Raw genomic sequence first — 17,341 nt, 5'->3', positions numbered from 1 at the left:
TTGTGCTACATCACTATGCCTTTATATGGAACATCAACAATGTTTCATCAGATAAAGGCTATCCTGAGTCCACTGAACCAAAAGGAGGTTGCTACGCCTAATTATTTTGTGTGTGCATGAAGCATTCATGTGATATCTGATCATGTAGTTACAAAGAAGTGCTTGTACATATTAGATGTAAGCCAGCCTCCCCCACTCTAGGCTTTTTCCTCTTTGACTTTTGCTTAGCTCACTCATGCAATACAGATGAAGACTGGTTGCTTTTGTAAGGATGAGGTAGGAAGCTGTGTTTCTTTGGAAGTGGGGTTTATTTTATTTATTTATTTCAATTATTTGCACCCCACCCTTCTCAACTACCACAGGGGGACTCAGGGTGGCTTACAGCCTGCAACGATTCAATGCCCCCTCATACAACATAAATACAATAATTACATGTAAATAAAAACATTGAATTAGTAAAAATTAAATCCATCTAACATAGTACTGGCTGGTTAGCCTTATCCAGAACTGAAATTCTGCAACCAGCGACACAATCAGAAGCCTGTCCATAGTCCATTTTCCATAACATTGTCAGCATTGTTACTGTCAGCTTGCTACCCGAAGGCGTGGTCCCACAACCACGTTTTCAACTTCTTCCTGAAGGGAAGGAGGGATGTAGTTGACCTAATTTTGCTGGGGAGCGAGTTCCACAGGCGGGGGGCCACCACCAAGAAGGCTCTGTCTGTCATCCCCGCCAAGCGTATTCAATGTGTGTAACACAATACCATAACAGTATTCAACTCCACAGGATCTTCAACCTTCTCTTTTTCTTTAATAATAAGACACAAGTCTTCAGTATTTGAACTGAACAGAAAGATTTTTATTTAAAGATTACTCAGGTTCACACAAGCTAGACGATTACACAATATCTTGTTGTTGCTATAGTTAACTCTTTGTTTTTCTGATAACATGAAACGGTTACTATTAATCTTTAAGAATGGCTTCTCTTCTGTCACCTCAATGTTTATTATTTCCCTTCTTCAAAACTTAGTTTCTTTTCTCAGTTTCTTGACTGGGTCACTTCAATCTTATGGTTTCTACATTTTACGTGTAATTCAACTGAATATTCACTCCTTGACATGCATCTTTCACCTCAATCTTTTTGACTGACATTAAATCCAAATTCCCACTTTTATTATTTCAGATTTGACACTGAAGTCACACTATTGGGAATCTTTTTCCTCTAGCACCCCTGCTAGATTATACTTCAAAGTTAATTACTTTTACTCCTAAAATACCAAGGATGAAAATTAAACCGGTTATAATAAATCCCTGAGTCCTGCCCTCACATAGCTAGGACCGCCCTTTAGCCCTCCGGTTAAAGACTTAAACCCCTTTGGTTCAGCTTCTCCATGAATCAACCTTCCACTTTGGTTCCCTGACCAAAGACTGACTTTTTAAAAGCGAGCTCCTTCCAGTTGGCAGTTAGTTCCGCCCACTTTGACTTCTGGCTCAGCTAACTTGGTTACATTCTTATAACAGGCTACGTCGCTATGGTAACGCATCAGCTAAGGCAACCACAGCAAATGTTGGCCTGCACCTATCATATCACAATACCAATAAACACATTTAAAACATACATTATAATTAAACATTTCATTACAGTATCCTTTGTTATATGACTGGGTGGAAGGGCCCGCAGAAGAAGACAAGGACATCCCTCCCCCAGATCAAGAAAACTTCATAATGGGTTTGCTATAAGGTCACCAAATGTTGGAAATCAGTTGAAGGCACATAACAACAGGGAGACTATGTTCTCAATGTGAATTCCAGCTTCTTTTAAATCCCCATTCATGAAATTCAGTTCTCTCTATTAATTCAGTCTTTAGTTCTTTGTGAGCATCAAGCAAGCTTACTTGTATCTATAAAACGGTGAGTGAATTTGTGTTGTCGAAGGCTTTCATGGCCGGAATTAACAACTGTAAATTTGTGGTGTCGAAGGCTTTCATGGCCGGAATTAACAACTGTGAATTTGTGGTGTCGAAGGCTTTCATGGCCAGAATCACTGAGTTGCTATGAGTTTTCTCTGCTGTATGGCCATGTTGCAGAAGCTGTGATTTTATTTTACCCAAATTGTGATTTCATTTTATAAAAAGATATATTACAGGAACAGGCCCTCCATCATGGGTGATTTTACCCTTCCAAGCTAAAATACTTGGAACTTTCAACTAAAAAAAAACCCACTCCCAAAACCTTAAAAATGTATGTAGTGCTCAGATGCAACAACAAGAAGGCGGTATAGATATAGAAAGAATTAGGTATTGACTTATAGGTACGGTACAGATGTATGCAGCACTCACATAGAACCACAAGAGGGCAGTAAATAGATGATTGACAAACAAAATGGACAGGACTTCATCACATTAGAGAATGAATCCACTTTCAATCTGGTTTCTGCCTCCTGCAGAATTCCAGGGTTTGTAGTTTACTGAGGCTGTTAAAGGCTCTTCCCTAAACCACAAACCCCAGAATTCTACAAGAGGCAGCAACTGGATTTAAAGTGGATTCATTCTCTAGTGTGATGAGGTCTAAAACTCGTGACTCTTTTTCACCCAATACAGCTTTACCCTGGGTATGTAGGTATATATAAAATATATAAAAATCAAACATTTGCTAATAATAAATCAGCATTTGCAAGGCTTGCTAAAAAGGTTGATTTTCCTTTTTATGAAGCACAGTTGGAGCAATTTCTGCAGAGTATACTGGCCATTGATATTTCCCTTTCACCCTCTGCAACCACTAATGTTTCTCCAGGATTCACTGTGTTATTCTGAAACCAATCCTTATCTACTGCTGGTGGAAATTGGAGGTGATCTGAGAAGTATCAGACCCTGTTCCCATAGCCAGATGCAAAGGGATGGCATCATCTGCATCAGGGGTCCACAAAAACTCTGCGGAGTTTAGCATAAGATTTCTTTGAATCTAGCAATGGGAACATCGCCAAGTGCTTCTCAGATCCTCCCCATTCTTTCTCAATAATGGAATAGCTGAGGGAAGGTATATCAGAATGGCAGGGTGAGTGTCAGGGCTGGTGATAGGGAAGCTGTAGGGCAATTCCATGTGCCAAAATATTGTGCGATCTGCAACATCACAGGATCTTGACCATTATCTGGGAAATGCAAAGATCTGGAATGGTAATGGGAAGACTACCAAGGCAAATCTCCTTTCCTCTGAGGGTCTAGGGGCATTTTCAGGAATGCGAAAAGTAAAACGTTGCATGAGGCTAGTGAAGAAGATGAAGAGCTCCATTTTAGCCAAAGGTTCTCCAAAGCAAGCATGGCGACCTATGGGAAATAGAAATGGAATATTATGTGCATGAGAACCAAACAAAAAACACTACAGAATCCATTTCCCATCCTCCCTCTTAGTTTCATTTTGGATGCTTTGAAGCCACAAAAGTGGGGTCCAGGTGCCACACGCCACCTCCAAGATGCAATCTTACCACCATGGTATACAGGATACACATTCTTCTCAAAGGAATTAATCATGAAAAAAATATTCTGGATGTCATAACTTGAATAGCACTATCTTAAATCTTTGTGACAACGATCAATACAATTCGTTCTCTATTTTTGTGTACTTGATTGTGGATTTGATTAATATAGACTCTTTAGGAATCTCTAGTCCAGCTTTCCACTTGTGCTTCCCTGAGCTCTCAGTTTGATAGCTGATCAGCTGATCATCTGTTTCGGGCTTTTCAAAAATGCACATAGTTTGGACGATTCCACACAGGGGAGAGAAGGAAAGTACATGTCTCCCATGACTGCTGGGATACACAGACATGGAAAGGTGTGTTTCTCAGGAAGAATCAGGTTTAAAGGGCACCTTTTAAACACATGTTTTCCATCCCTTAACCTGATTCCTCCTGATTTCTAATAATAATAAGCCAGTAAAGGTGGTTCCAATGGGTGCAGTGCCTAAAGACCTTGGCCTGCACTTAAACACAATTGACGCTGACAAAATTACCAGCTGCCAGCTGCAGAAAACCACCTTACTGGGATCTGAATGCATTATTCGCCAATACATCACACAATCCTAGACACCTGGGAAGTGTCAGATATGTGATCCAATACAACAGCCAGCAGAGTGATCTTGTCTGCTGTGGACTCGTCTTGTTGTGTTTCAAATAATAATAATAACAACTTTATTTTTATATACCACCACAATCTCCTTGAAGGGACTCGGGGCGGCTTACAAGCTGGACCAAGCCCAATAACAACAAAGTTAATCAAGTAAAAACATATTTGAAAAATATAATATCATATCACAATCTAATTACACAGTTTAAACAGTAAAACATAAAAACATCATTAAAATAAATCAAAGCCAACCTCAATAACCAGAACCAGGAATATGGTGAACAGATCAAAATTAGAGAAGGCTGGGCATGTGTTTGTGCAAAAACAGATTATAGGGCCAGGGCCCTATAATTATAAGGGATAATGTGCTGAGTTCAATCTGACAGACAATTTGGACTGGGAAAAAGATAGAGAGGGCCCTAACCATTTTCAAATGCACATTGGAACATCCATGTTTTGAGGTCCCTGTGGAAGATGGAGAGAGTGGGTGCTATACATCCCACACTTTGGCTATACATCATTTTAATCCGTTTCCTCTCAGGTTTTACTTGAACACCTCTCTAGGAATCTATTTCCTCCAATGTGACTTTATGGGTGATTTCCGAAAGAGGCATTTTAACAGGTAATAAAATTGCATTTTTCTCCTTCACATCCTGTGCCTTTAAGTCCCGTGAAAGTGGGGCACCTACCATAGCACCAATTTAATTTTTTTCCCTCTCTATGGGTCCTTCCACACAGCCCTATATCTCAGAATATCAAGTTAGAAATTCCCATATTATCTGAGTGCGGACTTGGATAACCCAGTTCAAAGCAAATATTGTGGGATTTTCTGCCTTAATATTCTAGGATATAGGGCTGTGTGGAAGGGCCCTCAATCTCAGCCATTCTTTTTTTTTAATTTACCTAGAGAAAAAGGGAGGAAGGCCTCTCGCTTGACAAACTGTCCATTTGCATCAAGGAAATGATCTGGGTAAAATTCATGTGGCTTCTCCCACATAGTTTCATCCTTCAGCACAGAAGACAAGTGATTAATGACCAGAGTCTCCTAACATGGGATAGAAACAAAAAGGTTAGAATTGGGTGGTAATAATACCAGTTGTCTTTCTTGTCACAGTGGAATCTAATCAACACATTACATTCAAAAGGAAGAGCTGTCTGTACTTTCAGAGTATAGTTTTGATACAAGAGGTTTGTGGGAAACATTAATAGTCCTTCTAAACAGTAGCTTGTGAAGGGCGTAGAAACACATTGCCTTGATGGCTTGCTAATCTAGAGCAGAGCTTTCCAAATTGTGTTTTGATACATTTTAATGTGTCACCTCCACTTTGTAGGTGTGTCACATGAACATAACAGGGCAACTCTGAGTCTGAAATAAGCAATAAATCCTTTGTTTAAAAATATAAATGAAAGTTTTTCATGAGATATGCTGGGCCCTCATACATTTCATTATGATAATTTATATGTGTCTGTATCTCTTATAAAGGGTTGGTTTAACCTCTAGTTTGCGAGTAAAATTGAATGACTGTGTTGCGAAATGATGAGTGTCTAAAAAGTTTGGGAAGCTCTGTTCTAGAGACTTGTTCAGTGATTTGACATCTGGTTTATGTTGGTTAGGCTTATTTTCCTTTGTGCCAGAGGATCAGCAGAAAACAGTGGAGGGCAAATACATAGCTTACTCTGCAATGGCTTGGGAAATAATAATAATAATAATAATAATAATAATAATAATAATAATTTATATGCTGTTTTTTCCCCACACAGGGCTTCCAACATGTTAAAATAAAATATAAAGTCAAACAACAGTCGACATAGACAAATAAAACACAAAATAAAAGAGAAACTTTCTCAGTGTTGGTGGTTACAGTGTTGCTGAGGAACAACCATCTACCTCACAAACAGAAAATGTCAGCCAAGAAATTCCCTTCAGTTTAAACCAAAGCCATATGAGGCAGTTTGAAGCAGCCCAGCAACATGATGAAAGCTTAAAACCTTTATGGGATGAAGTGGTCCCAGAAAACCACACACCCACAAGTGAAAAGCCAGTATTGTTTAAAGTTGTGGAGAATAAATTGTACCGAGTTGTGAGGAGACAAAAGAGTCCCAAATTCTTTGAGGAGAGAACACAACTGGTAGTACCACAAAAGTATAGGGCTAGAATCCTCAAGTTAGCCCATGATACCACCTTCAGTGGACACCTAGGTATCAAGAAGACCAAAGATCGCATCCAGTCTAGATTTTTTTGGCCCGGAATGGGAGGTGATGTGACAGCCTATTGTAAGTCCTGTGAGACTTGTCAAATGGTGGGAAAAGCCAAAGATAAGACAAAAGGACTGTTACAATCCATTCCAGTTGTCACTGTTCCCTTTGACAAGGTCGGAGTGGACATCATTGGCCCTATGTCCCACAAGACACTTGATGGACATAGATTTATCTTGACTGCCGTGGACTTTGCCACACGATACCCAGAGGCAATTCCATTGAAGGAAACTGACGCCAAAACAGTGGCAGACGCGCTGCTCAATATATTCGCACGCGTGGGTTTTCCTAGATCTATCATTACAGATCTTGGAGCCACATTCATGTCCCAGATGATGCAAGAACTGTTCCGGAACTGACAAAATAAGCTTCTTTCTTTCCCTCCAACAGTCTAACTCCGCCCCCTTTAACAAACCAATCCTGGCTGTTTCAGGGCTGGCTCAGGCCTAGGCCACTCCCCCTCTCTGAACTGGAGCTTTTCCCTAAACTAAGATGGCTCCTGCTGCCCTCTGCCAGGCCTTCTAAGCTGAAACTACCTAGCCTGTCTCTTCCTAGGCCCTGCCACCCCGGCTGGCAAGGTAAGGGATCTTCACAGTGGTCACAAAATTATAGGTTACCTGCTCATTTTAATCTACACATTGGCAATCTAACATAAAAGTGATTTTATGGTCAGGGTCCTGACTACAAATATGTAATGGTTTCATACATTTTAAGGGCTTTTTGTGTGCGGATAACACCTTTTCACAATTCAAGACCATACAGGAATGGTTGGAGGCTGAACAGAGAGATTTTGTATCTGGGAACTCACAATTTCACATTTTTAAAATATTCTTTTTTCAAAAGTGTGCAAATAACAGTGTACTTTTCTCAAAATTATCACTGTTCAATGCAAATTTCTAATAGTACAGGTAATGTGCACCTAGTATTTTTAAAAGTTCTTGAGCAACTCAGTTTCCAAATGGCAGATATAAGGGCCTCATCACATGGGACTAAAATGGGCAGCATGTGCATCAGACGCTGCCATGTCAGCTCCATGGGTAAAGGAGGGCAGATGTGCCATCACCCGGTCAGCAGAGGAGGCTTCTTGTGTTGCCCTTGACTTTAATGGGAGGACAAGGGACATTTTCTGCAGCCATGTGACAATACCACCTAGTTCTCATACAATACTTGTTTTCATTTTCTCACATTTCTCCTTTAGGGAGCTCTTGGACTTTGAAATACCACAGTGAGATCATGGAGTGGGGAAATCAGGCTGAGTATTCCAACAAAGAGAGCAAAATGTATTCCAAATCCAATAAAACTTGTACAAATTCACAAACCACAAAGCAAAAAGGTTTACTTTTAATTCAGTGCAATTTAAGGTGTGCATAAAGAGATTAATTTATCTATACTATCATCAAATGGGGTTGGTTTGGTTTTCTCTTTTCTTTTCATCAAAGTCTCAGCACTTTATGAAAATGATACTTTTTTCCTGGAAAAAACACAAAGAGAAACTTTACTTTGAAAATTCAGGCCCAGTTTTGAGCAAGAAAGTCAAGGGGAAAGTGACTCTTTGCGTTCGGTGTATTTTCATAATATTGAGGATAGCATCATTTTACAAAGATTTCTTAAACTGAGAATGAGGGCATGGCTTTGCAATGGTTCTGCTCTTCCCTGGATAACTGGCACCAGAAGGTAATGTTTGGGAACTGTTGTTTAGCTCAAAGGACTCTCCAGTGTGAGATTTCACATGGGAAAAGCTTGACCAACACGCTATTCAACAAGTACATAAAATCAAGAATGGGGAAAGGGTGCCATTTCGGAAAATGTGAACCCTTAGGCCAACTGTTGATTTCCCAACGTTGACAAATGCAAAAAATAAACATATATTTTATTTCTTTAAAAAAAAAAGCCACACACCCATGTATTACAAACATACAAACTAATTCTGTGAGTGTACGATGAGCATTGAGCATTGAGACTGCCATGTAATACAGTTTCATAATACAGTTTAACTGCATTGAACTGTATTACATGAGTGTACACTGCCATATAATGCAGCTCAGTGCTGTTAAACTGCATCACCAAACTGCATTATATGCCAGTGTAGATGGGACCACTATCAGATCCAAGTGCATTCTTTTTCACTCCTATTTGGGCCCCAGGAAGAAGAAGCTTTCACTGTGGCCTTTCGAAAGAAACACATTTATTCCAGTCTCCTCTAGCAGGTGCAGTTGGGGTTTTATTTTTATTGTACTTTATATTTACCTTTCTGCATTCTATAATGCTACATTGCAAATGCAACACAGCCCATGAAATGGTGGTATAAAAACAGATCAATCAAATATATAAGCTCTCAGTGATACTTCTTGGTCAAAAACAATTCTGCATTAACTAAGCTCTTCTAATGTCCTATAACACTACAAAGGCAGTCAATATTTAAGAGTTGCCATACTCTCTTTGTAACAGATACATAAATATACGTAATATCCCTGTATGAATGCTAGCCTTTTTATTTAATGCTGTCAGGAAATTTAATTGAATGTTGTTTCTGGTTCATTGCAGGCATCAAGCATCAATCAAACTTTGATTTCAAAACTATAAAAATAATAAAAATCAAGGACTATACCTTAGGGATGACAAACCCTCCAACTTCAGTATCATTGCATGCCACATAAGGAAATATAACTGGTGTAACATCAGCATAACGCTGAATTTCGTGGATCACAGCGGTAGTATATGGTAGATTTGACTGGTCCATCATCGTGATTGATTTCACTCCGCCAATCACTGTATCAATTTCTTCATGGACTCTTTCTAAAAATGTTAATCATTTAGCATTATTAGGCTGTGATCCTATTCTCCATAATGTGGGAACAAGCACTATAGAAACCAATATGATTTATTTCTGGGCAGAGAAATATATAGATTTATTGGAAGAAAGATATTTTATATGGCTGATCTATTCATATGTCAGGTAGGATGCTCCTTTTCCTTGAGAATGGTTACTCACTTTGAACTTCAGGATGAAGGACCATGAAAATAAGCCCCCAGGTGAGGGTGGCAGTTGTGGCTTGAGTGTTTGCCGCAATTAGGTCAAGAAGAACTTGAATGAGGTTTTGTTCATTGAAACTGGTCTCTGTGTTCCCTTCGGCCTGACGAACATTAAAGAAATAGATACAGCGCTGCATAATTCTCATACCGTATTTGTGAGATACAGCTATGTATTTATGAGTGTGGCAAGGCATACTTGAGAAAAGAAAAGGAGTCAAAAAAGGAATTGATTCATATTGTAACATTAATTAAATCAAAACTTGGCACAGACCACCCTCCATCAATACAGTGAAAAGCTTCATGCACATAAATGTGAAACACACTCTTTAAATACTTGTTGGAATATGGGTTTTTACCAGCACACAACTCTCTCCAGTCAGATTACTGGAAATAATATTTTGGTTCCCCTCTTGGCAACTCCTGGCTCAGCTATTGTAAGTACTGTGAGTCCCCTTTGGGGAGATAAAATGGGGTAATAATAATAATAATGGTCCCAGTGGTAATTGGCACACTGGGTGCCATGCCAAAAGATCTCAGCCGGCATTTGGAAACATTGACAAAATCACAATCTGTCAACTGTTACTTGAATCTGCACGCATCATTCGAAAATACACCACACAGTCCTAGATGTTTGGGAAGTGTTCGTCTTGTGATTTTGTGATACGAAATCCAGCATATATATCTCGTTTGCTGTGACATACTGTGTTTTTGTGTCAATAAAATAATAATAATACTTCATTTATAACTCTGGAACTGTTTGTTGACTCTGCTGCCTTGGTTGTTTGGACTCTGTTCTGAGTTACAATTTCATGACCCTGGATTGCTTGATATTGAATACCTCCTGTTCCTGTGGCAGTTGAACTTTGGGCACCCTGAATTCTACTTCAAACGTTGAGAGCGGGACAGGTTGCTTCCAGTCCAACAACTCCTCCTTAGTAGTGAAGACTGTGCTTCAAGAGAGCCAGGCTCTTCAAGATCATGTGAATCAGCTCACGGCTACAGTGGCTGCTCTGCAGGCCCAAGTATAACAACTAGGAGCCCAACAGCCACTACCTCCAACTTCATCTAGTTGTAGGTGCCTTATTGACCCAAGTAAGGTGGCCTTTTGCAGTTGACAGATCGTGATTTTGTCAATGTTTATTGTTTCCAAATGCTGGCTGAGATCTTTTGGCACTACACCCTTTGCAGTTCAATTTTGAGGTCCTGATAATGGCTGAGATGATGATGATGATGATGATGATGATGATGATGATGATGATTATACTCCACTTTATCCCTCTCACAGAAGATTCAGAGTGGCTTAACATAAAAATATCAGCATACAATTCAAAATATACAAATATTAAAAGAGCACAACCCTCTCTCCTCCCCTTTATTAGACAAAAAAGCTTTCACTTCTGAGGGACAAATTAAGGGAATCAAATGGGAAGCATACTGATGCATGGACAGGATTCTTGCCAAAATGATAGTTTAGCTCTATATATTTCCGCAGATATGTGGTACTGGTACAGAGTGACCCATATTCGTGCATCAGCAACCCATTCTATCAAATCAATCTTCTTAGTATGAGCACTAGAAAATATTTCCTCTTCTCACTTGCTCGTTCTAGTTATAACAGGGAATGTCAACTTTTTGACTGTGACTTGATAATTCAACTGAACAACCAAGTCTTTTATCAATAGTTTGCAGGGGTTTTTTAAAGTTATAGACATGACAGGCAATCTTTTCCATAAAACCTTTCCTACCTTTTCAATCTCCTCCAAAAAGGCATCAATCAAACCTCTTGGATTGTTGGGATCTCTTGTTTTCTTATGTTCATTCACAATCTCTTTTATAATTGTATTGAAACCATCCCAGTCTTTCTTAATTTTTTGTTGAGGTCCAGGAAGATAGGAAAACCAGGATATATAAATAATAAACTGATAGATCAATGAAAGGGAAAAAAATGTACATAAGTATATTTTCTCAAATGGGAATATTGATAATATATTTTGCTTGAAAATGCATTGCATGGTGGGATAAAGTTTTTAAATGCTTGCCTCTTCATACTCAGTTAGAGCATCCTTATCTAGATTTTATTCCCATTCCTCATCCTCCCTCTTCCAGCCAGACAGAGAAGGTGCTAGGAACCATGGTGGGTCCGGTGAGTGGGGGGGGGGGGGGGGAGGCACACCCGCCACCAGGGAAAGAGGGAAAGAAGGAGAGAAAAAGGAAGAGAAGCAAAGAAGGAAAGAAAGAAGGAAGGATGAGAGCAAAGAGCAAAGGAAAGAAAGAGGTTGAGAAGGATGGAATTAAAAGAGGTAGAGAGGAAAGAAAGGAGAGAAAGAGGCAGAGAGGGAAGAAGGGAGAGAACAGTAGGGAGGAAAGAGAGAAAGAGATAGAGAGGGAAGAAAGGAGAGAAAGGAAAGGGGAAGAAAAAAAGGGGAAGGAAGGGAAGAAGAGAAGGAAGGAAGGAGAGAAGAAAAATAAAAAAGGGAAGGAAAAAGGGAGGGAAGAAAGGAGAGAAAGAAAGAAGGAGAGAAAGAGGGAGGGAAGGTTGGCCACAGCAACATGGGGCAAGTACAGCTGGTATGTTATAAAGATCTGCTCATTGTATTACAGTATTGCTGCTCTTTTACTATGTTTATCTCTGAATACAATTTAGTTTTAAAACATGGTGGATGATTCAATGCATTACTACAACAATACTAATTTATTGTATTAAGTATGTTCTTATTATTTTTCATTTGTTGATATTAAGTGATGTAGATGGGGCATTAAATATTTGCCTTTTTATATGTAGGTAAACTGCCCTGAGTCCCTCTGGGGAGAGAGAGCGGTCTAGAAATAAAGTTTATTTATTTATTTAATGCCTAAACTATATTAAAAAGGCCAGATAAAGTGTCTACTTTTTTAAAAAAAACTGATTGAAAGCACCCACTCAAATTGCATCCTGTCCTGGAATGAATGTCAGCATTGATGTTTCCTAACTCCACAGAGGTTGGTGTACCCTGCCCTGTCTCCCAGGTTCTGATCTCAGATTATCTGCTTATCATATAATCCAGTTCAAAGCAGATCAGTTCCTGGTATATAGGGCATTGTTGCTGGGTTTCATCCCTGACTGCACAAATCTCTAGCCCTCAATGAGTAGTTAGCCTAGATAGATTAGAGTGAGGGATTCCTTCCTCAAATTCCCATGCATGCCTATCTTAAGAAGGGGTTAGAAGGGTGTTGTCTTGCTCATCTTGCATGCCACTATCTCCTCCCCCTTTGAATATTTAGCAATGTGATCTCTTCAGGGAAGATGTAACTTCCTCTTTAAAGGTATTTTTATTGCCCTGGGCTGTCTCCATTTTCTGGGTCTCTCTTCTTCTTTGGTTCTTCTAGAGTGAGTATGCATTGTCCAGGCAAGATGTAGTAGACATGGCTATTTTTTTTCCTTTTTCCTTTCCTTAGAACAGGGGTCCTCGAACTTTTTAAACAGAGGGCCAGGTCGCAGTTCCTCAAACTATTGAAGGGCCGGATTATAATTTGGAAAAAAAAAACATGAATGAATTTCTATGCACGCTGCACATATCTTATTTGTATTGCAGAAAACACTTTAAAACAATACAATAATTGAAATGAAGAACAATTTTAACAAATATAAACTTATGAGTATTTCAGTGGGAAGTGTGGGTCTGCTTTTGGCTGATGAGATAGCATTGTTGTAGTTGTTGCTGTTGTTGTTGTTGTGTGCTTTCAAGTCGTTTCAGACTTAGGTTGACCCTGAGTGAGGGCCGGGTAAATGACCTTGGAGGGCCGCATCCGGCCCCCGGGCCTTAGTTTGAGGACCCCTGCCTTAGAAGATAGCTCAGTGAAGCTAGTTAGCTCCAAGTACCTTTCCTATCCAGAATGAATTTCTTTTGACTTCAATAAACATATTATTTTTAGAAGCTATGAGGTTGTGGATCTGCAATCCTGTTCCATCCTGTTGAATGGAAACCAATCCTTGCTCTTTACGTGTAAGCTTCTGTTGGTTATGAACTGTGCTATATTTTTGTGGAATCACCCCCAAGTGAGGGTTATTTTAAGCCTAGCAGCTCCTGATTCCCAACAATGGGTTATTAAGGCCCAGAATGTGTATGCTGAGCTTTTCAAGGATTGAAAAGAGGAGAGAAAGGTTCTGAAAGAGATTTTCTTGAGCTTTTTATTTTTCCTGTTTTTGATATTGGAATTTTTCCGTGATTTTGAAACCTTTTTGAGTATTATTGAGAATGTTTCTTTTTGGAAGCTGATAACCATGGAAAGAAGGCAAGAATCAATGTATTGTCGAAGGCTTTCATGGCTGGAATCACTAAGTTCTTGTGGGTTTTTTTCAGGCTATATGGCCATGTTCTAGAGGCATTTCTCCTGACCTCACCTCTGAGGATGCTTGCCATAGATGCAGGCGAAACGTCAGGAGAAATGCCTCTAGAACATGGCCATATAGCCCGAAAAAACCCACAAGAACTAAGGCAAGAATCATTTTTAAATCTTCCCAAACTGGAAGATGAAGGAGGGAACTTCCTGAATTGGAAACGGAGGCTTGAGTTGGCACTCAGCCCCAGACAACTCGAAGTGCTTGGACAAGACAGACCTGCAATTCTGTTCCTTCCTGTTGAGTGGAAACCGATCCTTGCTCTTTACATGTAAACTAATGCTGGTTTTGAACTGTGCTTCTGGCACTCACTCTGCTATATTTTTGTGGAACCGCCCCCCAAGTAAGGGTTATTTTGAGCCTCACAGCTCCTGATTCCCAACAATTGTAGATCTGGATAGAGATACAGTGTTCCTTCACTACTTCGTGGTTCACTTTTCACAGACTCGCTGTTTCGCGGTTTTTCAAAATAAAAGAATTTAAAATACAGTATACAAGTAGCGTGGGAACACTGGAGGAGGAAGGAGAGGTGGATAGATTGATTCCTGCAGATCTGGGAGTCTTCGCAAGGCTGGGCTGGCAGCAGCAGTGGCAGCATAGACTCAGCCTCCTCACCCTCACCCAGCCATTCAGGAGGGGAGAAGCTGCTTGCTCCCCACTCCCAAAAAACACACACGCCCCATTCCGGTGCACCCACCATGCTCTCATCATGATCATGACATAAGAGGAGACAGTGGCCAATCCCAGCTCGAGATCAGCGCCAGCTGGGAAGAAGCCACTCTCTTTCTCCTCTCTTTTTTGCCTCCCACCCCTCAACTCCAGGGGTGGGGGAGGCAGCCCCATAGAAGGAACAGTGGGCACACGCTCTGAAGAGAGAGAGAGATTGATTGAGAGAGAGAGGTGGGCCATCTTCCAGAGAGAGGGCAGACGGAGGGAAAGAACAGCGGCAAAAGCAGCACCCAACTCTTCTTACCTGCCAAAGGGAGCCCCCGGAGGTAAGAAGAGGGAAGAAGAGCTGCGCAAGGAAGGTGAGCCGTGAGAGAGGGGAGAGGGGGAGAGAGGAGTGGGTGGAACTGAGGCAGTACATATACAGTATAGCATCCCTACTTCGTGGTTTTTCACATATCGCGGTGATCCTGGAACGTAACATCTGCGATAAGCAAGGAACACTGTACACTCAGTGGTGACAGTCATTACTTGTTTGTGTCTGTCCTCAGAATGCCAAAATTTTTCCCAATTAACTAGTTATTCTCTATATCTTGACAGTGATAATAACTAGTTCAGACAGACAACTTTGGTGACCTGGATGTCTTGTTTGTTTTCAACAGCCAAATCTCAGGTAGCCGCTCCCCTTTAATCAATCAAACAGAAAAATACCAGAGACAAGTTGTTGGATGCTGCCTTCATGAACCCTTCAGTCGAATGCATAAGCGCCAGGAAATTTTTATTATGATATTCAAAGCGATCACCAAGTACTAATCTACAGATAATATTGCCAACTGCAGTGTAGATGAAGTCATGTGGGTCAAAAGTAAAACCTATATGAGATAAAGAACAACAAATAAGAGTTGTGGTATCACTGCCCAAGAGTTTTTGGTGGACCGATTCCACAACAACAAAGTATTATTCAGGCATAATCCCAACAACCAATCCAAACAAGCAAGCATTGACCTGAATTCCCTTATTAACTTTCACAGACATTCACTTTTGGGGGGTAGGGGGGTAGGGAAGCCTTAAGAAACTCTCCATTTTGCCATTTTCCATAGTTTCCTTTGTTATCAATATCATTTAGTATATGTGGTATCCTTCCTCATCAGAATGGCTCAAAATCATAATTATACTCTCCTATTATCAACATAGGCATAAAAACTATGTTTCTTTCTTAGATTCACCCCAAATCTTCCCCTTGTCCACAAGAATAAGTTGTACCTTCTTGAGATTTCAACTCAGCACACAAATATCCAGCTTCTTCACACACTCTCTTTTCAAGTGTTTTCTTCCCCATTCCAAATCTTTTCAGGTTGGAGACACAGAATCGTTTCTGCTCCCTCCAGCCATTGTCACATGAGGCCACAAGGACTCCTAAAAGATAAAAAATAATTCAGGGAACATTTTCTTGAAAATCATCTCTGTGTTTTGTTCTAATATTCCAAATGACAGGTTAGAAATAACTCTTAATTTTTTGAGTCAACAAGAGCAGCAGTCATGTATCGACTCTTGTCATTCCCTGTGCTATAAGTCATATTACTCTTGCTGATGCAGTCAACAGGTGACAGTTGCCCCCTTGCTACCACCTAGGTGCCTATCAATATTGTGATGCTAAGACCAATTTTTAGCTGTGGACTTGTCAATCATTTTGCTGTACCATATATAGTTGATTCCATCACAACATAAGGAAAACTTGCCTTCACAATTCTTTCCACGGCCTATTATGCCCATCAAGGCTATTGATGATCGCTCAGTGAAGTTCTCAGCTTTTTGTCCCAGTGCCTCCTTTATTGTCTGGAACCCACTCAGTATTACAAATTTTTTCCATCCAGCCTGGACTGATAAGATTGGTCCATATCTTTCCACCAACTGTGACAATAAAGAAGAAAACCCGGGGTGGGGGGGGCGGGGGGTGGTGGTTAATTTAAAATACAGAAGAAAAACACAGAGAAGCCCAAACTATATAACCAGAATATATGATAAAACCCAAAACATTGAATATATTTTCTTATTCATACCTGTGAAGTCATTGCTATTTATCTTTCCACTGGTGGCGCAATGGGTTAAACCCATGTGCTGGCAAAACTAATGACCAATAGGTCGGAGGTTCGAATCCGGAGAGAGCGTGGACAGAGACGGCCCTAGGTAATTTTCAAGGGTAAGCAAACAGTATTTTGGCGCCACCCCCCCCCAACCAATCACTGATATATATTTTCTGTTCGTCGTGGGAGTTCTGTGTGCCATATTTGGTTTTTTCCATCCAGCCTGGACTGATAAGATTGGTCCATATCTTTCCACCAACTGTGACAATAAAGAAGAAAACCCGGGGTGGGGGGGGGGGGGGGGGTGGGGTTAATTTAAAATACAGAAGAAAAACACAGAGAAGCCCAAACTATATAACCAGAATATATGATAAAACCCAAAACATTGAATATATTTTCTTATTCATACCTGTGAAGTCATTGCTATTTATCTTTCCACTGGTGGCGCAATGGGTTAAACCCATGTGCTGGCAAAACTAATGACCAATAGGTCGGAGGTTCGAATCCGGAGAGAGCGTGGACAGAGACGGCCCTAGGTAATTTTCAAGGGTAAGCAAACAGTATTTTGGCGCCACCCCCCCCCCCCCCAACCAATCACTGATATATATTTTCTGTTCGTCGTGGGAGTTCTGGGTGCCATATTTGGCTCAATTCCATCATTGATGGAGTTCAGAATGCTCTTCGATTGTATACATCCCAGTAACTACATATGTCAAGGTCTATTTTCCCCCAAGAGCGCCTCAAGAGCACCCCTGGGCAAAATAAACTATACTGCAAATGCTTACTTTGCGTAATGGGATGAGCCG

At 40.4% G+C, this 17,341-nt stretch overlaps 1 protein-coding gene across 1 annotated transcript; it reads right to left on the bottom strand.

The window, feature by feature from the left end:
- Positions 1–2,991: 2,991 nt before the first annotated feature.
- On the bottom strand, positions 2,992–16,566 carry LOC132775782 (cytochrome P450 2D14-like). Its single transcript, XM_067468503.1, has 10 exons — positions 16,512–16,566; positions 15,715–15,867; positions 15,141–15,323; positions 14,759–14,800; positions 14,407–14,651; positions 11,153–11,326; positions 9,367–9,508; positions 8,983–9,170; positions 5,022–5,163; positions 2,992–3,323 (listed from the first exon to the last, which is right to left on the bottom strand). The coding sequence occupies exons 1-10, from the start codon at positions 16,564–16,566 to the stop codon at positions 3,145–3,147; spliced, it is 1,503 nt and encodes a 500-aa protein (XP_067324604.1). The 3' UTR covers positions 2,992–3,144.
- Between the last annotated feature and the right edge of the window lie 775 nt (positions 16,567–17,341).

The sequence above is a fragment of the Anolis sagrei genome, chromosome 5, assembly GCF_037176765.1.
Source record: "Anolis sagrei isolate rAnoSag1 chromosome 5, rAnoSag1.mat, whole genome shotgun sequence".
Taxonomy (NCBI): domain Eukaryota; kingdom Metazoa; phylum Chordata; class Lepidosauria; order Squamata; family Dactyloidae; genus Anolis; species Anolis sagrei.
The sequence above is the reverse complement of the archived record's forward strand: the minus strand, read 5'-3'. Positions and strand labels throughout refer to the sequence as shown.

Bases quoted from the DNA above. Each gene is read 5' to 3' on its own strand.
- LOC132775782 (XM_067468503.1), bottom strand. From the start codon at position 16,566: ATGGGTTTAACCCATTGCGCCACCAGTGGAAAGATAAATAGCAATGAC. The intron at 15,324-15,714 runs GTACAACTTATT...TATCTCATATAG, and splicing joins TGAGTTGAAATCTCAAGAAG to GTTTTACTTTTGACCCACAT. The intron at 14,801-15,140 runs AAAGGGGAGCGG...TTCCTTGCGCAG, and splicing joins ATTTTTCTGTTTGATTGATT to CTCTTCTTCCCTCTTCTTAC.